This window comes from Rhineura floridana, chromosome 9 (assembly GCF_030035675.1).
Source record: "Rhineura floridana isolate rRhiFlo1 chromosome 9, rRhiFlo1.hap2, whole genome shotgun sequence".
Classification (NCBI taxonomy): Eukaryota; Metazoa; Chordata; class Lepidosauria; order Squamata; family Rhineuridae; genus Rhineura; species Rhineura floridana.
In genome coordinates this window covers 84,185,289-84,211,506 of record NC_084488.1, presented here as the reverse complement: position 1 = coordinate 84,211,506, position 26,218 = coordinate 84,185,289, and the positions used below count along the sequence as shown (strand labels likewise).

The window sequence follows — 26,218 nt, the reverse complement described above, 5'->3', positions numbered from 1 at the left end:
TCTTCTGCAATAGAAATTTTGCCATTTGGGGCCAAATACACTCGCAACCCAATGGGGCCTCATGCCTTTGGATGTTTGGCCTCACCAGGTTAACATAACCTGGATTTCTCGCAGTGCCCCACTGTGACTTTTGCTGCAAGATGGGAGGATGGGGGTGGAATGGAGTCGAATTCTCAATCTGGCAAGCTAGGACTCTGGAAAAACAACCACGCAGTGCCATATTATGGAACTGGGTTGAGATGGCATTCACAGCCCTCTCCCATCCCTCTGGGAAGCTTTGGAGCACTGACTGCCCATTTTATTCATATTGATTTTTTTTCACACTGGCGGAGGTGGGCCTAGATACTTCCCTCTGTAAACAGTGGTGGCATATAAATAACCCTTCAACAAAGCACATGGCTAGATGACACACCCTTAGAAGCATACTGAGAGAGACCAACTCTGATTCACCAGGTATAGTAAACACCCTGTTAATACATGTGGAAGAGCCTCAAATTCTGAGTGACTTTACAGAAGAGTCAGAGTCAGGACATGTTCAGACTCACCCCAATATCAGGAAAATGGGGGAGGTATGCTCTCAATTTACCTTCCCTTCCTTTCTACCTTCCTAGGCATTTGAAATCACTCTAATCTTTATTTCTTTTGGTTCTCACCAAAAATGTTTCACCATTGCCTATCAAAGTATGCATAGCTGTATTACAAGGTACATGTTCAAAGCGCATGAAGAAGGTCTGTGGCTCAGTAAGTATTGTTGGAATATGTGGTTCAACTCCAACTTGTGGTTGAGGCTGCATGGGGTTAAAAAGGGTAGCTAGAGAGGAGACCTCCTGATTGCTAGGCTAATACCTATTCTTTGATCTCCTGCTGACTCTCCCTTCCTGCTAGACTGATATGCATAGGGTGTTGACCACATCTCCTTACCTCTTCTTCTTTCTCTTGAGAGGGAGAGCAGACATATTCTCTTTGTCTCTCCCTCTTCACCAAGCATGAGGGCAAACACTAGGCTTAGTGTTTGCATCTCCAACTTAGCTAGTTAGCTAGATGTAGAACTCTTTCCTATCAAGTATATACTTCCAGAATACAGTAGTTATTTCTTATTTTAAAGCTTAAAGTCTCTGTCTGACTAATTTGCAGGGAAGGTGTAATCTTTAGCAAAGATTCAAACACATAAAGGCTCACTCAGTCTCTCCATTCCCAATTTCGCCACTCTGCAACAAGTATAGCACAGGCTCAGTCCCCGACATCTCCAGTGCACTGTTTTGAAGAAGCAGGCCTGAGAAAGACCTATACCTGAGACACTCTGCTCAAATTCTTGTAAGCCGACTCAAGCTGGCCACAGCCCACTTTTGGCAGGCTGCCACCTTGATTCTGCTCACACCCCCAAGTTGTCCACCATCTGCAACCTCTTCCCATAGGAAAAAAATAATATGGGGACGGGGAACAGGGGTCAGACAACACAGCATATTTTGCCGCCAGGGTGCATGGAGCTAAATTATAAACTCCACAATCCCCATTGGGGAAAATACAAATCCCATCATACCCAGCAGGGCACTGTCACAATCATTTTTTATTTTATTTTATTTTGCTGGGGATTATGTTTTTTTAAGTTCAAACCCATGATCCTCTGTGTCAAACAATGTTGCCCATTTGTGTTGCCATTAGGAGTCTCCCATCTTCTTCAGAGTCCTCCGACACCTGCTACCCTCTTCCCCTTTCTGACAGCAAGGGAGAAGAGGGTGGTGAAGTAGGATGAGGAGAGTTGATGATGTCATATCCTTCTAACATTCTTTTCAAACAGTTGAAAACCCAAAGGGGTTTTGATCATTTGAGAGGAGCATGCAAAGAGCCAAACTGATTTCTAGGGCAAACTAAAGTGGTCGTATGTCCTACTTTACAGAGCATAGCCCTGTGTTTTGAAGGGCTGCCAAGAACAATCCTTTGTTTGAAGGTTTCCTCTATTTGATAGGCTGTTCCAAACAGAACCATAAGATGGGAGAGCAGGGGCTCTGACCTTGTTCACAGTCTTCACCACTAGGGTGAGATGTACTGTTTTTCTGTTTAAACCAAGCATGGTGAACCTACACCCTTCCAGATGTTGCTTGACTACAACTCCCATTAGCACCAGCCAGCATGACCAAACATCAGGGATGATGGGAGCTGGAGGGCCACAGGTTCCCCATCTCTGGTTTGACTTGGACTGGACTGCCTTCAAGTCAATCCTGACTTATGGTGACCCTATGAATAGGGTTTTCATAGTAACTATGCCACCCTGGCTCACCTCTGGTTTAAATGATGGTAATTATTTCTGAACTAGCATCTATACATATAAATTACCATTTGCAGTTTTTGGGAATATCAATGTCCTCTTTTTTGATGACACATTTCCTCTTTTTTGGGCAATGCAAGCACTAGACTACCTGACCATCTCTAGATGCTTTGTAGTTTATGCCACCTCCTTCCTTTCCATCATTGACTTCTTCCACAGCCCCAGAACTTCTTCTAGAGCTAGAACCAAGTTCAGGAGCTGGCACTACCCAATGCCAATGCATCTCTGCCCCTTTCAGCCTAGTTGCCACATCCAGTACTGAGCTCCCCCTCTCTGATTGCTGCAGCACATCTTAGATGTAGAAAAAGGTTCAAGAAAAGTCAGAAAGAAGCTTTTACTATGCTTCTGATGACTTGTTGGGCTCACCTGGTTGCGTCTGTTTTCCAGCAGGGATGTCTCATACAGCTGAGCATTGTGAAGAACAATTCCACAAAATGCCAGGTAAGCAGCAAAATCCTAAAAACCAGATACTAAGAGTTAACTGAATTGGCAGGTTGAGTTATGAGATCACTGGGAGTTAGCTCATTGCAGTTAAAAAATGCAATACAAATAAGAGCCAGAAAATATTGGGCTAAATTCTACTAAGGCAGAAGCTTTGGAATTACACAGAAAATTATCTTGCTTACTCTAGGTCCTTTCCGCTCTAGATTGACTAAGATGTCAGTGGCAGTTTACATTTAAACATTTCCATAAAATATTCTGTCAATCCTAATTGGTGTGTGATTACTTCTGTGCTGCTTCACCAAATGTCTTCAGTATCTGCCAACAGCCCCATGAAAGGGGACAATGTGTACAGGCCTTGATATCAGCTTCTACGAACAGTTATTTACACTTTGAAATGTTGTTTCTAACAGCACTCCATTTATTTAGTTACGCTTGAAGAGTTGTTATTTTCTGTTCCCAGGCACCCTGCTTTCGCAGCAATGAGTGTTGTTTATATACTGTCTTAAAATACCCAATTCTACCTGGGACCAGATCCCTAGTGGTGAAGATTTGTGGTCAGTTCTTACAAACATAAACTCAGAGTTAGACAATATCCTGTCTTATTTGCAATATTAAGTGTATAATGTCTTCCAGAGATCCTTGTCCACTTGGTCCAAAGCAAATAAAACAAAAAATCTTTCCCTGAGTAATAATAAAAACAATCTACAGATACTATCAAAGAGTGTCTGAGATTATTTTTGACAATCATACATAAAATTGTTCTACTGGTCAGCAGTTGCCAGGATTCTTGCATGTGTTTTGGAAACATGGGCCCCACTTCTAACCACAGCTTACTTAAGAAGAAGTATCACTCACATCAAGGTATTTATTTGATGAATAAGTGCATTCTTGAGCACTGCCCATGTAATATTCATCTCTATTCTGTCATGATAAAAGTATTCTCTAATAAGTAGTTCTAGGGAACCACACACAAACATTTATGTTTGTCTTAAATACTGAACACATGATATAGACAGCTATTATACAAGAAATTATGTGTTTTAAAAGTAGGAGCCTAATTTTGCTTAGGAAGCAAAGTTGTGAGCCATTTTTGTTCAGGAAATGTATTAGTTCTGATATCCTGCAGATGTTCATTGCACATTCCATTTAGACAGGATGAATGAATTCTGATTTTGTTATTGCCAAAAGTTTGTCAGCTAGCAGCACAGAGCAGCCTTTCCTAAGCTGGTCCCTTCTATAATTTGGACTACAACTTCCATCAGCCCCAGGTAGCATGGCAAATGGTTAGGGATAATGGGAGCTGTATTCCAGCTACATCTGAGGTGACCAGGCTAGAGAAAGTTGGGGATGTACTGAAAGATGCATGGTTGTAACGATAGTCCCAAGGTAGTTGCCATAAAAAGCTCATAAAAGTTTGTGACTGCTTCCTGTTAAGAACATATTATGCCAAGCATCTTGTTTTTCTCACACTGGCTAACCAACCAGATACTTCTGGGAAGCCCACAAGCAGCACATAAGAGCAACAGCATTCTCCAACCAACTGGTATTCAGAGACATGCTGCCTCCCATCCTGGAGGTATCATAAAGCCACTCTTGTCTTACCACCTTTAAAGCTATCTAAGCTGATGGCCGTCACCACATCTTGGGGAAGTGAATTCCAGAGTTTAACTATGTGCTATGTGAAGAAATGCTTTCTTTTGTCTTCACTAGATGATTGACTCCTGGGTTCTAGTACTTTGAGGCTCTAATATTACACTATGTTCAAGCACTCAACAATCAAGGATAAAACCATGTAAACTGAGACGAAACTAAATTATCTCCTTATACTAACAGCCTCTTTGTTACTATATTCAAATGAATTGTTGAATTGCTGTGTAAGATCTTGACCCCGTCATTGCTATATAGCTATAGCTATATGTAATACATTTATTTTGTTTTAGGATATATATAGACCACTCACATTGTAATATATAAGAGCGGTGTACTTCTCTAGAACATAATTTTCAAATGATGTTTCCAAACTACATTAATTTACATTCAAATTGTTGTTGGTAGTGACGTACTTTTCACAGTCACTTGAAGATAGATTAACTCCTGTTCCTCTGTTTGTTTATTGTTTAACTAAGTGATGCCCCATTTTCCAACAAATGGTTTACAAAATGTTAAAGTTACAATAAAACAAGTTTAAAGAAAAAATTTATTTGCTACCATTCATCATTAATAACCAAGAGGTGTACATAAGCAAAAATACAATAAAATTACAACATTCAGAATAAATCAGCAGCCACTTAGGGCAATGGCACGTAGTTAAAAGAATCTAGCCGGTTTCCAAGGTTTCCAAGAATAAATGTGCTTTCAGCTACTGTCAATTAAAAAAAAAGTTTTAAAAGGTACATTAAAACACCACAATAAAAAGATGGGCTATAGCTCAGTGGTAGAGCATCTGCCTTGCATGCAGAATGTCCCAGGTTCAGTCTCTGGCATCTCCCAGTAGGGCTGGGAGAGACTCCTGTCTGAAATCCTGGAGAGCTGCTGCCAGTCAGTGTAGACAATACTGAGCTAGATGGACCAATGGTCTGACCAAGTATAAGGCAGTTTCCTATGTTCCTAGAGCAGCATAAAAGCAATCCATAGAATTAAAAACAATCAGAAAGCAGCATAAAAGCAATGTATAGTGAGGGCTGGAGGAGACCTGGCCTCACAGTAACCTCAGGAGTCCTAAAACAAAACACAAAATTCTTTTTCGGGTGTGACTTGAGCCGCATCCACAGAGGAAGACCATTTGTAGTGCTGGCTTCAATTCAAGTCGGCAATGTAAAAGGATATTGAACTTGCAGTGGGACTTGTTTTAAGTGCAGATCCCAGCGGGCTTCCTGCTGGACAGACATTAGTTGCACTACAGGCTTCCCTATCAGGAAGGACTAAGAACAGAGTGTTAACAATACAATCCTCCCACATGCAAAGTTGAGGCCTAGGGGTGGGGTTTAGGTAGCATATAGTTGCCTCGCTGCCAGCCACTGCCAGGGTAGAGAAACACCATGGGAGTCTGCACTGTGACAGAGGCCTCATCAACACTCTGTTGGGTAGAAAGCCCCCATCAGTGGTTGTCCCACCAGCAGTAGCAGGCAGAAAGACCAGAAATGGGATATATGGGGGTGGGCACCATCCAAAGACCTACCATGCCCCTGAGTGGACAGCTTGGAGCTAGTGCAGCAAAATATTATGAAGAAACAACTTCACTACCACCACCTTCTGCCCTGGCAGGTGTGAGCCAGCAGGGCTTCAGATGCAGTGAGAAGTCTGCAGCTCCTTCCAAGCCCTAAGTTCAGTGCCCAGGAAGAAAGGATGGAAAAATTAAAAGGTCCTTTGCATGATGCTAAAATGGCATCAAAGGAGACACCAGGTGAGGTTCCCTGGGGAGAACGTTCCACAGTCAGGGTGCCACCACCTAGTAGGCCCTTTTCCCTGTAGCCATCTGCCACACCTTAGATAGTGGGGGCACCTGAATAGCTTTGCTTGTACCTTCTCATCTTGCTCAGTGAATGTTCCTCCACCACCAGACTTCTTATTGATTGCTTGTGCCACACCAACCACCTGATTAAAAAAAAACACAGAAATATTGGTTAATTCTATTGTTTCAACTGCAAGCCATGTGGATATGAATATCAGATGTCAACAGCTGATCATAAAAAGTTTAACAGAGCTTTTGAGTGGATGTATTAAAGGCAATGCAAAAGCTAGGCCATTAATTCCAAAGCTTAGGTACAATCTTATTCACCTTTACTTAACAGTAAAGCCCCACCGAGGCTTGTGTTGCAAATCTATAGGCCTATCCAGACTTACCTGGCAGTAGTGACGGGTAATGGGAGGTATGGCGTTGTGAGGAGGACATGCCAGTTTAGGGGAACTCGGCCCAGACAACTGGTGGCTGTGCCGTGTTCCGGTCCTCCCCACACCCACAGGATTGCTGGTAGTTCTATCAGCCAACTCTCGGATCTCCAGTTGATGCTTCTTAATGCCAGATCAGTAAATAATAAAACCTCCCTCATCCATGATTTAATTGTGGATGAGGCGGCCGATCTGGTGTTTATTACCGAGACCTGGGTGAGCGATCTGGGAGGCATTAATCTCTCCCAGCTGTGCCCACCTGGGTACTCGGTTCAGCATCTGGGTAGATCCGAGGGTCGGGGAGGGGGAATCGCTGTGGTCTATAGAGGTTCGATCCCTCTTGTTAGGCACCCTATCCAGGTGACTAATGGTCTGGAGTGTCTTCATATTGCGTTGGGTCAGCGAGACAGACTGGGAATACTGTTGGTGTACCGTCCTCCCTGCTGCCCAACAGCTTCCCTAACTGAGCTGACGGAGGTGGTCCCGGGTTTGGTGTTGCGATCCCCCAAATTTTTGCTATTGGGGGATCTCAACATTCATGCCGAGACCGCTTTGTCTGGGGCGGCTCAGGACTTCATGGCCTCCATGACAGCCATGGGGCTGTCTCAATTTGCTACTGGCCCTACGCACATTTTGGGGCACACTCTAGACTTGATTTTTGCCACTGGATTGGGGGATGGTGATCTGGGAATGAGGGATTTTACATCTATTCCTTTGTCATGGACAGATCACCGCCTCTTGAGGTTTAGACTCACAATGTTTTCTTCCCTCTGCAAGGGGGGAGGACCAATTAAGATGGTCCGCCCCCAGAGACTAATGAATCCTGAGGGTTTTCAGAAGGCTCTGGGGAGTTTTCCGGCTGATAAAACTGACGCTCCTGTCAAAACCCTGGTCAATCTGTGGAATACAGAAATGACCTGGGCAGCTGACACGATCGCCCCAGTGCGCCCTCTCCTTTGCAGAGCTCAAGTGGCTCCGTGGTTTACCCCGGAGCTAAGAGTGATGAAGCAAGAAAGGAGACGGCTTGAGTGCAAATGGAGACGAACTCCCGACGGATGTAATCTTGCACTTGTGAGGGCCTCTACCAAGCTCTATGTGAAAGCGGTGAGGGCAGCGAAGAAGCAGTACTTTGCTGCCTCCATTCAGTCATCTTCTAACCACCCAGCGGAACTTTATAAAGTTGTTCGGGGACTTTTACACTCTGGTCCTCAGAACGCAATAATACCATCAATAGCCCGCTGTAATGAGTTTGCGAGACACTTCCAAGACAAGATCATGAACATCCGCCGGGACCTTGACTCCAATATTGTAACAGTTGAACCTAATGAGGTGTCCAGAGCACAGTCTTGTCCTGTTTTATTGGATGAATTTCAGTTGGTACAGCTCAAGGATGTGGACAAGGTGCTTGGACAGGTGTGGGCGACCACTTCTGCTCTGGACCCTTGCCCCTCGTGGCTAATAAAAGCTAGCAGGAATGGAACAGCCGGATGGGCCAAGGAGGTGATCAATGCCTCTTTACGAGAGGGAGTGGTACCACCCTGCCTGAAACAGGCGGTGGTGAGACCGCTCCTAAAAAAATCCTCCTTGGACCCTGAAAACCTTGACAACTATAGACCGGTAGCAAATGTTCCATTCCTGGGCAAGGTTTTAGAGCGTGTGGTCGCTCGCCAGCTCCAGGCTCTCTTGGATGAAACTGATTATCTAGATCCATTTCAATCGGGCTTTCGGCCGGGGTTTGGTACAGAAACAGCCTTGGTCGCCCTGTATGATGACCTGTGCCGGGAGAAAGACAGAGGGAGTGTAACTCTGTTGATTCTCCTGGATCTCTCAGCGGCTTTTGATACCATCAACCATGGTATCCTTCTGGGGCGTCTTGCGGATTTGGGAGTTGGAGGCACTCCTTGACAGTGGCTGCACTCCTATCTCGAGAATCGTCTCCAGAAGTTGGTGCTTGGGGAGCATTACTCGAATTCCTGGGTACTCCAATATGGGGTCCCGCAGGGTTCAGTTCTGTCCCCCATGCTCTTTAATATCTATATGAAGCCGCTGGGTGAGGTCATAAGGAGATTTGGAGTGCGTTTCCAGCAATATGCTGATGATACGCAACTCTACTTCTCCTTTTCATCTTCTTCAGGTGAGGCTGTTGATGTACTAAACCGCTGCCTGGCCGCGATAATGGACTGGATGAGAGCTAACAAACTGAGACTCAATCCTGACAAGACTGAGATGCTGTTGGTGGAGGGGCTCTCTGCCCAGATGGTTGACGTCCGACCTGCCCTAGACGGGGTTACACTCCCCCTAAAGGAGCAGGTCCGTAGTTTTGGGGGTCTTATTAGATCCGCTCCTGTCACTGGAGGCTCAGGTAGCCTCGGTGGCACGGAATGCGTTCTACCAGCTTCGGCTGGTGGCCCAACTACGACCCTACCTGGACAGGGAGAACCTCGCCACAGTTATCCATGCTCTGGTAACCTCTAGATTGGATTACTGTAATGCACTCTACGTAGGGCTACCTTTGAAGACGGTTCAGAAACTTCAGCTGGTGCAGAATGCTGCGGCCAGAGTTCTTACTGGGACAAAGAAATTTGACCATATAACACCTATTCTGGCCCAACTGCACTGGCTACCAATATGTTTCTGGGCCAGATTCAAAGTGTTGGTTCTTACCTATAAAGCCCTTAACGGCATCGGACCGCAATACCTGGCGGAACCCCTCTCCCGCTATGTATCTACCCGCTCGCTGCGCTTGATGTCGAAGGCCCTTCTCCGGGTTCCAACGCATAGCGAGGCCCGGAGAGCAATAACTAGAACTAGGGCCTTCTCAGTAGTGGCTCCCGAATTATGGAATGACCTCCCTGACGAGATACGCCTGGCGCCTTCTTTGTTATCTTTTCGGCGCCAGGTAAAGACCTACCTCTTTGCCCAGGCTTTTTAAATTTAAATTTTAAATTTCAAATGTTAATTTTAATTTTTTTTGTTGCAATCTTGTTTTCACATATGTTTTATAGTGCATTTTATTTATACTCACTTGTATTTTAACCTGTTTTTATTGTTGTACACCGCCCTGAGAGCTTATTGCTAAAGGGCGGTATAAAAGCACAATAAATAAATAAATAAATAAATAAATAAATAAATCCCACTGACACAGTTGGATTTGCTTCCAGAGTAACAAGCAAAGACTGCAGCTGCTACTTTGCTTTGTGTGGATTGGAGCCAAAGGAATCCATTAAAATTAAACAAGTACATTATCTCCCTACTGCACCAGGTGTTTTGTGAGGCACTACAGAAATACATACTATACAAGGGTATGGACCTATAGAGCATCTATAAAAATCTTCTTTGGCTTCTGAGTACATATAGTTCACTGGTTTGCAAGATATCAGACAAAGAACGCCCCACTCCATTCTAAGCCTGTTTTCTCTTCTCTTAAACTCCATCAGAGGGATGTGTTCATGACAGCTGAACAAGAAATCTACTGGATTTAAATTTGCTAGATCTGGAACTGAACAAACCCTTGCTCATACATAATTTATTATGTGGCCTTATACTTATAGTTGCTATATCCCAAATTCAGTGTTTCCATCCATAAAAGTATGTGTGGGTATATGTGCTAACCTTGAATAGGTTATTATTTGCAAATTATGTTCAGGTCAGCTTCAAACAACACAATCTGCACTGGGGGTAGCCAATGTGATGCCCTCCAGATATTTTGGACTACAATTCCCATGAGCCCAGCCAGTTTGGCCAATAGTCAGGGATGATAGGAATTGTAGTCCATAACATCTGGAGGGCACCATGTTGGCTACCCCTGATCAATACACTCTCCCTACACCAGCTGTGCCACATTCTAAAAGTGCCACATTCTAAAAGTGCCTCTTAGCTTGTGTTTAGGCATGAGTCAAGAATACATGAGACAACATGGGCTGTGGTGAGGAAATATCAGATCTGTTTTACAATAGATTGTGTTGACAAATATGGGCAGGAACTAGATGTTACAGAAGAAGAATGTCTATCACCAGAAACAGCAGCCTCCTCCTTCATGCTCCCCCACGATGTCTAGTAATTCAAAATGTGTGGTGTTGTATTATTGTCCTCCAGTTTTCCCCACCCGTTTCACTTCTGTGGCTGCTGCTTTCAGGAGAATGGAAACTCTGAGGACACTGATGTTACATCATATAATATGTACTACCAGAGGAGATTCCAGGGCTACAGTTTTCAGCAACAGTCACCACCACATCTTCTGTCACATCTATTTCTAGCCTGAGGGCCAAACTGAAATGCATTTATGCAGTAAATATGCACGTTTTAAAAAATGCACAGAAGGCAGGGAAAGGAAGTTAAATCCTCTCCTCCCCTGCTGCAGACCTGGCTTAAAAAATCACTTCTCCAGAGCTTTCCTCCCAATGCAGATAGCAGCTTGGAGGACGGGTTTTCATCAGGACCACTGCAAAGGAAGAATGAGTTAAATTCCCTGTCCACTGCACACCTGGTAATTATCACCCTTGCTGAAGTAGCTGTCGTTTGCATTTTTTTTAAAAATGTACATGTTAAATGAAAAAACATATATAACATCTCAACTAGTCTGGACCTATGATTGCTCCATGTCAGAGATTTTGACAAAATGGACTGGCAGACCCCAAAATGTCATTTTGTTCTCCTAATCCAATGCTCAATCCATTGGTCAATTCTTCCTGTTAGGACAAAATGTGGCTTTTGATGTTACAGCAGCCACCAGTTCAAGTGAGAAGAGATTTCTAAATGTTTTCAGTGTGCTACAAAGCATCAGTGCTCAAAGTAATATTGTTAATATTATCATGCAGAAAAGAAGAAAACTCAATGGAGTACTGCAGATATGAAGGAAGCAGCAATATACCACACACACACCTTTTAGACACATTCCTGCTTACTTTCAGCAGGAAGCTCTACGCACATTGTGGCTGGTGGTAGCAGCTTTATCCACCAGGAACTACACAGATGCAGTGGCGGCTGATGGCTCCCATGTCCGTGCGGCAGTAGAATCCGCTCCAGGCTTTAATCCAAACTTTCCAGGAGCTCCTGCCCCACTGACATGGCAGCCGCCACCTGCCACTGCATTAGGGTTGCCAGGTTCATGGCCTGAGACTGATCCTGTATCTTTAGGAGAAGAGAAAGTCAGCCAAGTGCAGGTGTTCTTGCAACACTGTAATGGGAAAAACCACAAGGTGGAATTCTCCTTTCCCACTGCACAACTTTTAAAGATACAGAAGACCTCTCAGAGGCTGGGCCTGGCAACTTTTAACTCTGGGGTTAGGGAACATTTTCAGCTTGAGGGCCACATTCCCTTGTAGGCAACTTTCCATGGTGGGGGCCAGGCATGGACAGGGTTAGAGGCAAAAGTGGGTTAAACAATGGATGCGAGTCTTACCTTTGTACAGTTGGCTACATTCCACACACACAAAAGTCAGAGGTTTCTGCAAAAGCAGCTCTCTGGGTGGGGCGGAGCCGCTGCGCTGTTTTCATAGCAGGTGGATCACTATTGCTTACTGAGCGGGGGAGGATGAGGCAGTGGGGAGGCTGGTGCAGTGTGAACGCACTGGTAGGAGCACCAGATTGGCTCCGGTGCGGTGCAAATGCACCGGCGACCAACCCACTGCCTCCCCATTCCTCTTCTCTTTCTCAGTAAGCAACGATGACCCCCCCCCCGCTGAGAAGCTAGCATAGAAACTCTGCCACACTTGGCAAGCTGCTTCTGCGTTTCTGCACATGCGCACCTCTCTCCATCCAGGCAAGCAAGAGACAATATCCCAGTTCAAGTACACATTCCAGCCCAACCAACCACTCAAGGAGAGTGTGGAGCAGGGCACAGTGAAGCGAGTGCCCTGAGGGCCAGTCAGAGAGGCCCATGCGTGGCCCACAGGCCTCAGCTTCCCCTCCCCTGTTCTAAATGCTGTCATTATCTATCGATAAAAGCACACAAGGTGGCTTACATAAAATCAAGTTGATAGGGAGCAAGACAAAAACAAGCAGATTATATAATAAAAACAATTCTCTTCTGTTTGCATGTGGTGTCAGCACAAGGAAAGGCTTTCCTATGGCTGCCAATAGTCTAAGTCACATCATCTCCTTGAGTTTATGCTGAAAACTCCTGAAGTTCATTTAACTCAGATGGGGAAAGCAAGCTCTCTCTCTCTCTCTCTCTCTCTTGTTTCTAAGCAACTGTTTAACTTCAAGTGACTTGAAATGCCTGGCTGATTTTTGTGTACATATAATAGCTCTGCTGGATTTCAAGTTTCCTGACATAGCAGTCACTGTTCTGTGAGCATTAATGGAAAGTCTCAAAGGGAGTACTCCTTTAATACATCCGTATCTGATATTCTTGGGACCTCCTGCAGAGAGGTAATTGAGTCAGATGAGCAACGTTTGATGTACCCCTTGCAGTTTGGAGGAAATGAAAATAGCAAGATGGCTTGTTCTAAGGGCTTACCTTCACATAGAATCTGAAGTGCTTTCTACTTGCCTTTTTCAAAGTGAAATAGCAGTGTAACCATTAGCCCAATCTCACCCCACTTATTCTTAGCACTAAGGGCTTGAGCTGCCTCACTGCCTCTCTACCTTCTTTCAAAGTTATGTGCAGAAGAAAGCAATTTCTGAAGAGAAGTGTAGGATGGGGGCATCTCTTGGTTAGTTATAAAGCCACCAGAAAGCAGCATCTGCTGCAGGATAGTCCAGCCCCTCTCCCCCTGCATTTCTCACCGAACTCTATCTGAAGGAGCGCCTCCAACATCATCAGGGATGCCGCTCAACAAGATCAGCCTCAAAAGGCCTTCTCTCCATCCCACCAGTTAAAACAGCTAGACTGGTGAGAACTAGGGAGAGGGCTTTTTCAATTGTGGCCCCCACTTTGTGGAATTCCCTCCCACATGATCTCCGCCATGCCCCCTCTATGATGAGCTTCTGCTGGGCCTTGAAGACCTGGCTCTTCAGCCAGGCTTTTGGGGTGGGTTAGGTTTTATTATTATTATTGAGATTTTTAAGGTTTTAATGTATTTGTATGTTTTTATTTTGTATGTCACCCAGAGTGGCTGGACAGCCAGCCAGATGGGTGACTAATAAATTTAATAAATAAATAAATAAATAAATAAACTCTCGCCACCCTTAAAAACTACAGTTCCCAGGATGCTTTGGAGAGGAGCCATGCCTGTTAAAGTGGTATAAGTGCTTTAAATGTATGGTGTGGATATTACCAAAGTCTGGATCCAATCCCATCTCTATTGTCTTATTGGTGCCTGCTCAAGACTTTCCTCTTTCAACACAAGTTTTAAGTAAAGACCTTATCCCAGTCCATATGCCACTGAACTCTTAGCATCCTTAACAAACTACAGTTCCCAGGAATCTTTGGGGTCAGCCATGGCTATTAAAGTGGTCTAATACTGCTTTAAATGTAAGGTGAAGATGTGGCCCCAAAGAGGTGCCCATGGGACCGCAACCTCACTCTCTTCCCTTGCGATTCCCAGCAACTGGCATTCAGAGGCATCCTGCCTCCAGTAGTGGCCTGCGAGGCAGCATGGCTTCCCTGTCTTCCCAACAGGGAGGTCAATGCCAGTAACCGGGAGGGAGCAAGGTGGCAGGGAGGTCAGGGTCAGGGCGGGGGAAGCCAGGTAAGTTCCACCAGCTGCTACTGAGAACATAGCCGCTGTGGGTAGTACAAGACTGATAAACTGCATGAAGGTCTTAAAAGAGGTAAATTTCATTACCAATTACAGATAGTTATCTGTCTCTCTATATATAGCATCTAGGCTCTCATCCTGGAGACATTTATTCTTAAGCTGTGAAAAACTTCGGTATAGTGTGAAAACATTATCATTTGAACATGCATAATTCAGGCTCATGTGACATCATCAGGCAGAAGTGAGATAAAAAAAAATCTCTTCTAAAATTGACCAAAGGGTACCATGGTTAGTAAGAATGTGACCAGATTGTAGGAAATGGACACAGCAGCAATACATACTTCAATTATACAGATGGCTTGAACTGACATTTAAGCCTAACCAAAATCCTGCAGCAAAAATGTCCATGCCTCCCTCAAGAGGCCACAGCAAACTGGCACCCAGTTAAACTCGTCATTCCAAACACTAATGGACAACTAATATCCATTTACTTTTCAATTTATCTTTTCCATTCATATTAAATGTAGAAGCTACAGAAGCACTCATTGGCCATTTTATCGTTGAATCCCAGAACCAGTTGAACAAAAAATAAATAAGCCAGGACTGCAGATTGTTGCTCCAGATGGTTAGTGGGATCTCTACAGATGAAAGCCTGCAGTTCCACATGCAGACTGGAGATTTGCCCCGTCCCTCAAAAGTTGCATACTGGGTGGAACTTAGTCACTTTCAGTCCACTTCCAGCCATTCATACAAGGCTATGATGGTAGAATCTGTATATTGGGAGGGAACACTGCTCAGCACTGGGAGCTGGGGTTTTTTTAATCACAGAAGCAGTGGTGCAGCTAGGGAATTTTAGACCCTGGACTTACACCCACATAGATGGTTGTGTGTATTCCTTCCATTGCAAAGTGCCAAATTAACACTTTTCTTTTCCCTTCCCCCTGACTATTCCATGCATCTGATTTCCTAGTATGTTAGAATATACAAAAAAAATGTAAACTTGATTTTTTATACATAAAAAAATACTGTGAGCATATGCAGAACATATAAATATGTTTTAATATGCTTTTAGAAGTACTGCATTTTAAAATCTGTTTTTATGATGTTTTAGTGTTTTTAGAGCTTTTGTTTGCCACCCTGGGCTCCTACTGGGAGGAAGGGCAGGATATAAATAAAATAAAATAAATAATAAAATGCTGGTATGCAAGATGCTGGTGGACTGTGAAATGGAGGGGATGCACATTGACTGTCAGGCCAGGCAGTGTTCAAAACAGCCCAAGGACAGCTATGGATGTGAAGGGCTGATGCCTGGGTGATGGCTGACTTTGGGCAGATGCCGAGGGGGAAGAACACTGCTTTGGAGTGGTCTTTGGGGGGAAATCTCGGTTGGAGACCTGGAGAGATTGCTTTGCTGGGGACAGTAAGGGGAACAGCAGCTGGAACATATTATTGTTCTTGATATCACTATAGTGAATATGTAATTTAGTATTTTTTATTGTATTTTTTGCTGTTTTATATCGTAAGCTGCTTTTGAGTATTCTTTTGACAGGAAAACGGGGTATAAATATTAAATTTAATCAAATCTTTAAATACAGCAAGAAAGAATAATATGGCGATCACCACCAGCCCTGCTGCTCAAGCTGATGCCAGCCCAGATGCTGATGCCAGGCTTATTTGCCACAGCTCACATCATCTAACACACTATGGGAGGTCATTTGGAAGCCTCCTGGGCTTTGGGGTCCTGGAGTTTGGCCCTAAAGCCCAGTCCAGATACACCCCTGCACAGAAGGGAAGGACGTGGGGGGCGGGGCTGAGGATGCAATTCCATACACAGTTACCTGGAAGTAAGTCCCATTGAACCCAATGGACATGTATTGGATTGCAGTATTCATGTTAAAAGTTTTTTAAAAAAATCATACAGTGGCTCAGAAGCTCAAGTGTGTTTCCATCTCCCCTTGCAAGATGGCTGGAAGCTCTCCATATCTGGAACTCCCAATCACAGGTCCTCAGATATTCTAAACACAACCTGGTAGGTGTAGGGTTGCCAGGCCTGGCCTCCAAGAGGTCTTCAGTATCTTTAAAAGTTGTGCAGGGGGAAGGGAGAATTCCACCTTGTGGTTTTTCCCATTACAGTGTTGCAAGAACACCTATACTTGGCTGACTTTCTCTTCTCCTAAAGATACAGGATCAGTCTCAGGCCCTGAACCTGGCAACCCTAGGTAGGAGCGAAGAAAGTTTTATTTGTTGTTTCTCATGAGCTTTGCACCACCAGGAAACCAAGATGATATATACAATACAGAAGGCTGTAATTCAGTTTAGCGGCTTTAGCACGTTAACAGCAAGGGGTTGTTGCCTAGAATCCACCAGAAACAGATTTGTGATCACTGCAGTTTGGAAGGGTTACAAAAAAGGAAGCAATGCCTTTAGCTATTAATGTGGACCTCAATAGAAGATATTTTGCAAGGCATACATACGGAAAAGTGTGCTCACACATTAAACACAAATGTTCTAATAGCTGAGTTGTAAAACTGGGTGGAAAAACACTTTCTGTATCTCAGTGGGTTAGATGATGATTTATAGGCTTCTTTACTCACTCTCACACCAGCCTCTCCAAGCTGCCGACAACACAAATAAGGTCATTGTTCTGTGAAGTTAGTCAGTAGCAAGCATGGTCTCAAAAATTTTTTAAATACAGGTTTTATTGTCAGCCCCACAGCACAAAAACCAACTTTGCTCTTTTTAAGTTAATGGTAAACTACTCCAGGCTTCACACAAGCAACACAATTTAAAGAAGGTTTTGAAAACAACAACGACAACCCATCTTGGCAAGACACTGAAAAAACAAAAACAAATACAGAGACAAAATTGATATGCAATCCCATCATTTCAGACATCTTATACATCATGCAGCTGCTCTCAAATTTCCAAGACAGGACTATTGAGCATCTTTTAATTTAAGGGAAGTTTCCTTATTTTTGATCATACCTCAAAGAACACTCAGTCCAGATTGCCATACGTCAAGTTCCTTTTATCTCTATACAACAGCCACCACACAGAACAGATAACATGGCAGTTTCACAGAAGAAAACACCCCACAGCCACCCACAAAACTCCTGTTATAAATTTCTAGCTAAATGCCTCACAGCTCCCCATGCATTTGCACAGTTTCATCCATTTTCTCCAGATCATTCTCCAGGCCAGCAAATCTCCAGCTCTCACCAACATCTACTGCACCCACAGCTTTAATAAATAGGTGTGCTTTTAGACATCTCAGCAATTCCCAGAATAATGAAGTTGCATTCTGAATTTTCTTTCACCGTGAGATGACTCTTAGTGGAGATCTGCACAGGAATGGAACCAATTCTGCTCAACAAGTTCAACATGTAAGTGGGTGCCTCAATAACTCCACCAAGGATAAGTCTGCCTTCTTTTTCCTGGTAGAGATTCTATGGCTCTAAACAGATTCAAGAGAGGCAGAAAGCAACCAATGGTTGCACCTGTTAATTTTCTGCCTTTCTTGTACAGTAGTTGTTAAAGGCACAAAAGTTTGATCAGAAAAAATGGAACAATCCTAGTCATGGTCCTGTTTTCTCCTCTCCTACCCTTATCTACACCAGCTCAGAGCAGTGTTTTACGGTGCAATTGTATACCATTTTCTGAAGAATCAGATCCCCACTGAACCTAATGAGAAGGCAAGTATAGGACTACAAGTATAGGCCTGGCCTCCAAGGTGTCTTCTATATCTTTAAAACTTGTGCAGGGGGGGGAGGGAGAATTCCACCTTGTGGTTTTTCCCATTACGGGTTGCAAGAACACCTGCACTTGGCTGACTTGCTCTTCTCCTAAAGATACAGGATCAGTCTCAGGGACTGAACCTGGCAACCCTAGCTAGTACTGTGAACGCTACAGTACGCTTTTGTAGGATTTTTACTGTATCCTTCACTACTTTCTATTCTGTCTATTATTATTGAGTCACTGGCTCTCATTTTAGAATTCCAAAGCTAAGTTGTAGACCCATTGAAATTAATGAACCTAAGTTAGTCATGTCTATTAACTTCAGAGGGTCTGCTCTGAATAGAACCAGCACTGAATACTATCCCCAGTATTAAGCACTGTAGCTTGCTTGGGAGTGTAAGTAAACTTCCCGATGTGCTCTGACACCAGTCCACAGGTGCACACACAACACTAGCCTTTTTATTTTTATTAACCTTGACCCACAGAAAGCTGAATCCATTTCAATGGTATCGCAGGCACTGAAGAATCCAAAAGGAGAACACTTTCACCCTATGTAAACATGTTTCCTGCCATGAAAGGGAAGCTTGTGGTTCTTAAAGTGCTATGAGGAAACAGTAAAAAAGGCTATGTTAATATAGCCTAAAAAGACAATTCAGTTGCTCCTTATTAGCCCTGCAGGTTTCTCTTTGACAATGGAAAGCATGTAAACTATATGCAGGCTCCTTTATTCTTTAGATCTAACTGCAGGTCCCTGGACTTGTTATATGTGGGACTGTGAAAAATGGGAAGAAACAGACCCATGCTGAGGACTCTCTTGGGCAATAAGTCTCAACATTTTTAGTTTAAAGGAATGTTAACATCCTTGACTGGATGAACAATGAAAAGAAATTATTTTCTATAACCAGCTAATCCAGATTCAGAACTCATTTGAACTGGTGCAACTCCAAGCAAACTGAAAGTATTTGCTTTGTAGTAATAAGCCTGGCCCATGCTAGCAGAAAGTCTCTTAAAGCCAGGCAATTAAGAAATGACACACACAACTCTAGAGGATTTCTTCAAGCCTTCAGGAGACAGTTTACCCATTTAACACAAACATAGTTTGGATGATACCATGCATGCCAGCAAGGTCTTGGGCTCTGTATGTTAGAATAGGAGTTCAATTAGTAATAGTTTAGATATATATATAAAACTTTAAAACTTGTAAATAAATTTAAGCTCAAAATGTGCAAGGCTCTTTGCACATGGAATAGATGATATGAGGTCCACAGACAAGATCCAGACCTTGAAGTCTTCTACATCTCTCTAAGCACAGCCTGGAACTATCACCATGTAGTGATTCTCTGGCAGGCCAGTAGTTCTGGGAAAAATGTGGGGATAGGGGAGCCTATTTGTGGAAATTCAGATCAAGCTATGCAATGACTAACTAATATATAGGAGGGATGTTTGGTGCCAATCCCTTTGTTCTAGAAATCCGTTTCAACAATCCATTTCAAATGTTGGGCAAGTGATATAGTCTGCACCATCTATAAACGTGGGGATGGAGTCATTTGTATGAAAGGTTCCATGCATGCCAGTTCTTCAGAAAAGTGGATCCCAATGCTCATGGTATCCTGATCATTTTTTTTTAATTGGCTCAGTCTATACTTTTTGGAGGGGAAAGGGAAGTGGCAGAAGCATTTTACTGCATCACACTATCGTCTTTGGGAAGCTTCTGATGTCACAGTTTGTGTTCGGTTCCTAAGAATTTACCTTGTTTTGTAAGTTTAAAACACATCAGTGAACCTTTGGGGGGGGGTTCTTCAAGAAGCAGAGCACAAAGACAGAGCCCACACTGCATTACAGGCCTGGTTCACATGCCTTGCTAAGCCAGGTGATGGCTTAGCACAAATGCACAGGTGCCAGGAGGAGATCATGGCCACTCCTTCTTCCTTGATTGTTTTATTTATTTATTTATTTTATTTTATTTAATATATATACCGCCCTAAGCCAAAAAGGCTCTCTGGGCCGTGTACATAAAAGATAAAACAAGCAAGATATATAAATACAGTAAATATAACAGAATCAAAAATCAAAACAACAAGCAACAAAAACCAAGCAACATCAAAATATCACAATAATAAGATACTGTTTAAAATACACTATAAAAACAATTATTAAAATACATTTTAAAATGCCTGGGAGAATAAAAAGGTTTTCACCTGGCGCCGAAAAGATAGCAGCGTCGGCGCCAGGCATACCTCATCGGGGAGACTATTCCACAATTCGGGGGCCACCACCGAGAAGGCCCTGGTTCTGGTCACTACCCTCCGAGCTTCTCGATGGGATGGGACTCGGAGGAGGGCCTTAGATGTCGAGCGCAGTGTACGGGTAGGTTCGTATTGGGAGAGGCGTTCCACCAGGTATTGCGGTCCCATGCCGTGTAGGGCTTTATAGTCAAAACCAGCACTTTGAATTTAGCCCGGAAACAAATAGGAAGCCAGTGCAGACGGGCCAGAACAGGTGTTATATGAGCGGACCTTCTGGTCCGCGTCAGTAGTCTGGCTGCTGCATTCTGGACTAGCTGTAGTTTCCGAACTATCTTCAAGGGCAGCCCAACGTAGAGCGCATTGCAGTAGTCCAACCTAGAAGTTACCAGAGCGTGAAGAACTGAGGCGAGGTCATCACTGTCCAGATAGGGACGTAGCTGGGCTACCAGTCGAAGATGGTAAAAAGCGTTCCGTGCCACCGAGGCCACCTGGGCCTCGAGAGACAAGGAAGGATCGAAAAGAACTCCCAAGCTACGAACCTGTTCCTTCAAGGGGAGTGTAACCCCATCAAGAACAGGATGAACATCCTCCATCTGGGCAGTAAAGGCACTCACCAACAGCGTCTCGGTCTTGTCTGGATTGAGCTTCAGTTTGTTAGCCCCCATCCAGTCCATTATCGCGGTCAGGCAATGGTTTAGCACGTTAACAGCCTCACCTGAAGAGGATGAAAAGGAGAAATAGAGTTGCGTGTCATCAGCATACTGATGACAACGCACCCCAAAACTCCTGATGACCGCACCCAGCGGCTGCATGTAGATGTTGAAAAGCATGGGGGACAGTACCGATCCCTGCGGGACTCCACAATGGAGAGTCCAGGGTGTCGAGCAGTGTTCCCCAAGCACTACCTTCTGGTGACGACCCACCAAGTAGGAGCGGAGCCACTGCCAAGCAGTACCCCCGACTGCCAACTCCGTGAGTCTCCCCAGAAGGATACCATGGTCGATGGTATCAAAAGCAGCTGAGAGATCAAGGAGAATCAACAAAGTCACACTCCCCCTGTCCCTCTCCCGACAAAGGTCATCGTACAGGGCGACCAAGGCTGTTTCGGTGCCAAAACCGGGCCTAAAACCGGATTGAAATGGATCAAGAATCAGTGTCATCCAAGAGCCCCTGGAGCTGGCCGGCAACCACCCGTTCCAGAACCTTTGCTGCTGTGCTGGTATGTAAAGGCTAAGTGTGTCATGTGAACCCATGCTCATGATTTAGCTTTCTCCAGACTGACCATGAGCTGTGTAACCAAGGTTGGTCTTATTGTTTATGGCTGGTGGTTTGTCCTGGAGAGTTAAACCACACTCCTGGGTTCAGATGACAGACTGAAAGAAACTACAGCACAGCTCAGTGTGCTGCTGCAGCACAATGACCAGGGAGGAGCAAAGCAAGCACAACCTCCTCTCCCAGAGCTTACAAGCTCGTGCTAAGTCATGGTTTCACTTGGTGTGACATGCAACCAGGCCATAATACACAACTGTAGTTTTGCATTCACTATATTCATGGGAAAATGATCCCAAGTAATAGCTGTAAGGCCACAACTTGGATATCCAAATGAGCTGATGCCTTTCAGCATTTCTAATGTCACTCTTAAGTTATAAAAAAGGAAAAAGAGGCCTATGGAAAGTGCTGCAGATGAGGATAGGAAGATTTGTCCATTTTGGCTCTCTGTTTCTCATTTTTCCAATCTTAAATTCAGTTTTCCACCTTTCTGCAGAAATTTGTGGATATTTTTTTTTAATCCTCATGGAAATTCTTCAGTGTTTAGTGCAAACTTCTCCTAATAAATACATTTTTGTATGCAATTTTGACACAACTTCTCTTGACATGCATTTTTGTATGTTATTTTCACTGATATATCTAGTTTCATGCACATTTCCCACTAATATATGCATTTTTGTAAACATTGGTCAGAGAATTGCATCACAAAATTCAGATAAGTGCGAATTTTGAAGGTTGGCTGTGTGTTGGATTTCATATTGTTTCAGAAAGTGCAAATTTTATAGATTAGTCATGAAATGCAAACTGAATTGAACTTCTTCCCCATCCCTAGCTATAGGAGGGGTGGGTGGTCCAGTAGCTGCAGCAGTCAAATTGCTTTCATTCTGCACATGTACATGTGAGCATGCACACATACAATGTTCAAGTTGTGTTCTCATGTCATGCTGACATGGCTGGAATTGTCAGGTTCTGTCTCCTTTTAGTGACAAAACCTCACTCCTGCTCATGTGATGCAACTGCATGGAATACAAGCAGTCTGTATGTCAAGAACTGTAGGTCACCCCCTTTTAGTCTTCAGAGTGGGTCTCGCCCTGGAGATTAACTGCACGGGCACACTGCAGATAGTTTGGTTTATTTGAATAAAGTTGTTGAATTTTATTTAAGTTATTAAGTTTAATAAATTTAATAAATGTGGCCCAAGTTTTCCTCCAGCTTCACCTGTGTCACACCTCTTTATTTCAAGGTTATGGTTGCAAAGAGTTACAGCTGAAGCTGGGCCGTCTGTGATTTTACAGCCTTTTCACCCCATTCTCTCTCTAAGTCTGTCTCCTTGTAGTCAAACAACTGTTGCTACGTTCAGCTACCTCTTTGCTACTGCAGTGCTGCTGTTGCATGGGCAGTGCCATTACACAGTTTAGTCACTAGGTTCCACTGGACTTTGGTGTATCTGGGGGAGTCCAGAGTGTCCTGTTTTGTTTTTGTTGGAAAGAGGCAATAAACGTCTTGTATAGCTTGCTGACTGATGTGTCCTCTAACCCAGTGTGGATTCCAGATGTTGTTGGACTACAACTCCAGTCAGCCCCCGACAGCATGTCCAATGGTCCGGTATGATAGGAGTTGTAGTCCAGCAGCATATGGAGGATACTACATTGGGTATCCCTGCTATAAATCTTCTGTGACAGCTGTTTCTGCTTTTACTGAGCATAATGTCCATCACTGTTTGATTCTGAAGATTTCATCTGCGTGAAAAAGAAAGGCTTATATTGTCATATCAGTTGCCACGGAATTGAATGCTCACTAATTATTCCCCCCCCTAAAATAGACTCACTGACTTTTAGCCTTAAAAACGACATTGCCCTTCCTGGTTCCCTGTAGGCTTTTCTCCATAGGCCACAGACATTTTTTTTAGCATTGCTAGCTGCTTTCAAAGTTTTATTTTATCTGGATGCTTCTTGCTGCATTCTTGTACATTCAGATCTCAGATTTAATTCTGTGAAAGCTACTTCAACCCCCAAAGGGAGCATGAGCCCCTTTTTTCATTGTTATTTCTGAGCTAAACACTTAAAAAAAAAAAAAAAGCTTCCTGAGACAATTTTACAGTAAAGAAAACACTAAAGAAAAATGATCCTCTAAATCAAGGAATGCTCAAAGGGGCCGGGAATATATCTTTGGCTACATTCACACTGTACATTTATTCCATTATTTCACTTTAAACAAGTCATGGCTTTTCCCAAAGAATCCTGGGAAGTGTAGTTTGTGAAGAGTACTGAGAGGTGTTAGGAGACCTCAATTCTTCTTGCAGACCTGCAGTTCCCAGAGTTCCCTGGGAAGAGGGATTGATCGTTAAACCACTCAAGGAATTGTAGCTTTCTGAAGGGAATAGAGGCCTCCTAACAACTCTCAGCAACCTTCACAAACTATACTTCCCAGGATTCTTTGGGGGAAGCATGACTGTTTAAAGTGGAATAGTGGACTTTGTCTCTTTTAGAGCAAAGGGGCCCTGTTCACATTCACTAGTGGAATGCATGATTATTATTATTTTAGATGTACTCTGCTATTTCACCCCTGTGGAAATTAAACCTTTTTCATAACCAGAAAACTAATCAATCCACACCAGTTAGCTGTTAATGTTGACCTTTAAAATTTGTTGTTCCCTTTATCATCAAGCCACCCTAGCAAACTATAACATTTTAAAGCAGATGATGGGGCTCTTTTCCTTTTTTTGTCCTACATAATGTTGAAAAAACTTGAAGATATCTCTTATTCAATCAACTGCATCTGCCCTTTGACCACATCAAGGATACTCAATGTAACCTATCTTTTCTCATGTTTCTTTCCCCCTTCCCACTGAATTCCCACTAATCACCCATGAATGATCCGATTCCACTGATGTATCCCTTGTCCTGCTCCTCCCTTCCACCTATGTATTTGCTCATATCTTGGGTCACATCCACACCATACATTTAAAGCACTCATACCACTAATAAGAGTCATGGCTTCTCCCAAAGAATACTGGAAACTGTAGTTTGTTAAGGGTGCTGAGAGTTCTTAGGAGATCCTTCACACAACTACAATTCCCAGCACTCAGCAAACTACAGTTCCCAGGATTCTTTTGGAGAAGCCATGACTGTTAAAGTGTTATAAGGGTGCTTTAAATGTATGGAATGGATATGACCTCACAGTCTCAGCCTGGACTCTTCTCTAATGTTCTTGTCCTCTGTATCTTCTGTCTGACACCATCTGGCTGAACTTCCATAGACTCTATGTCTCCCTATCTAAATGTTTCCACATTCTTGGCCTCTTACTTCAGGAATAGGGAGCCTGTCACACTCCACATGTTCTGGTGCTCCCAGTCCCATATTTCCTGATAAGTGTGAAGGCTGGCTAAGGCTGATGGGAGTTGAAGGCCAACAACATATGGAAGCCACAGGTTCCCCATATCCCTACTTGATACAATATATTTAGGGGTGGGCCTGGTTGCTACATCTACTCAACAGAAGCACCTCTTGTTTCTTCTTGCCTGCTGCAAACATCTTACGAATCTTGGAAACAGGCTGGCATTATGTTCGTCAGGAAGCTTTCTGGATAATTTAAGAATCCTTCCCAATGCAATTGGTTCAGAAGACACTCACAAATTCAAGAGGGGTCACAATATTCTTGCTCAACCCCCACCCACCCACCCATTCCTCCAAATCTTTTTCCTTTAACAAAAACATTTCATCCATGGATATGAACTTGTTCAATCTGAAGTGCTCCCTGAGCAGCTTTTTCTTTTGTGCTTTAAAGTTGATTCAGCAGATGTTCTTTCCACTCATGGTTATTCAATACCATACATTTAAAGTACTCTTATTCCACTTTAGGAGTCATAGATTTCCCCAAAGAATCCTGGGAACTGTAGTTTGTCAAGGGTCCTAAAGGTTGTTAGGAGACCCCCTAACAAACTACAATTCCCAGGATTCTTTTGGGGAAGCCATGTCTCCTAAAGTGGTATGAGTGTGCTTTAAATGTATGGTGTGGAAATGACTGATACACTTCCCAGAAATTTGTTTAGGATAGATGTGTAAGTTTCCTTTCTTAATTTACAGGCCTCAACATCAAATGGGCATCTCTGAGGTTTCTACAGCTTCTCCTCTTGACTTTCCTGCTCCAAGAACAGATATATTAGTGTGTTGTTTTTTAAAAACCACAAAAGGATATCACATTACATGCCTTCCCGTTTTGTGGCAGAAAGGATGTGTTTCTGTTTCTAAGTATTTAGTTGTGGGTGATTCTCAAACTAAAATAAATAAATAGATGTACTGACATCACACTGACAGCCTTTCCACAGGCTCTGTTTCTTACATTATAAATGCGCATTACTTTTCTATTTGTTCTGTACAGACTACTAATGCAACCCTCAAGACAATGCTTTTATTATGGGGACTATTATATATTTTTATCATCCAAAGAACAATATTAGATTACTGCAATGCACTCTACATGGGGCTGCCTTTGAAGGCAGTCTGGAAGTTCTAATTAGGTCAGAACAGGGGTCCTCTTCGGCTCCCTGTTTGCTTTCGGGCTCAGTTCAAAGTTCTTGAGCTTACCTTTAAAGCCTTAGGACTCAAGTATCTCTTAGACCATCTTCTCCCATATCAGTCCTCCCCTGTGCTGAGATCTGTATCTGA

General features: G+C 43.5%; 1 protein-coding gene across 4 annotated transcripts in view; it reads right to left on the bottom strand.

Moving 5' to 3' along the window:
- The window catches only part of PDE5A (phosphodiesterase 5A), a 108,921-nt gene that overhangs the window by 53,765 nt on the left and 28,938 nt on the right, over positions 1–26,218 (bottom strand). For all 4 annotated transcript variants that reach the window (XM_061585225.1, XM_061585226.1, XM_061585227.1 and 1 more), the window contains 2 exons: positions 6,293–6,364; positions 2,693–2,782 (listed from right to left, as the gene is read on the bottom strand). In XM_061585225.1, coding sequence (XP_061441209.1) covers positions 2,693–2,782; positions 6,293–6,364 — 162 coding nt within the window. The remainder of the gene's footprint in view (positions 1–2,692; positions 2,783–6,292; positions 6,365–26,218) is intronic.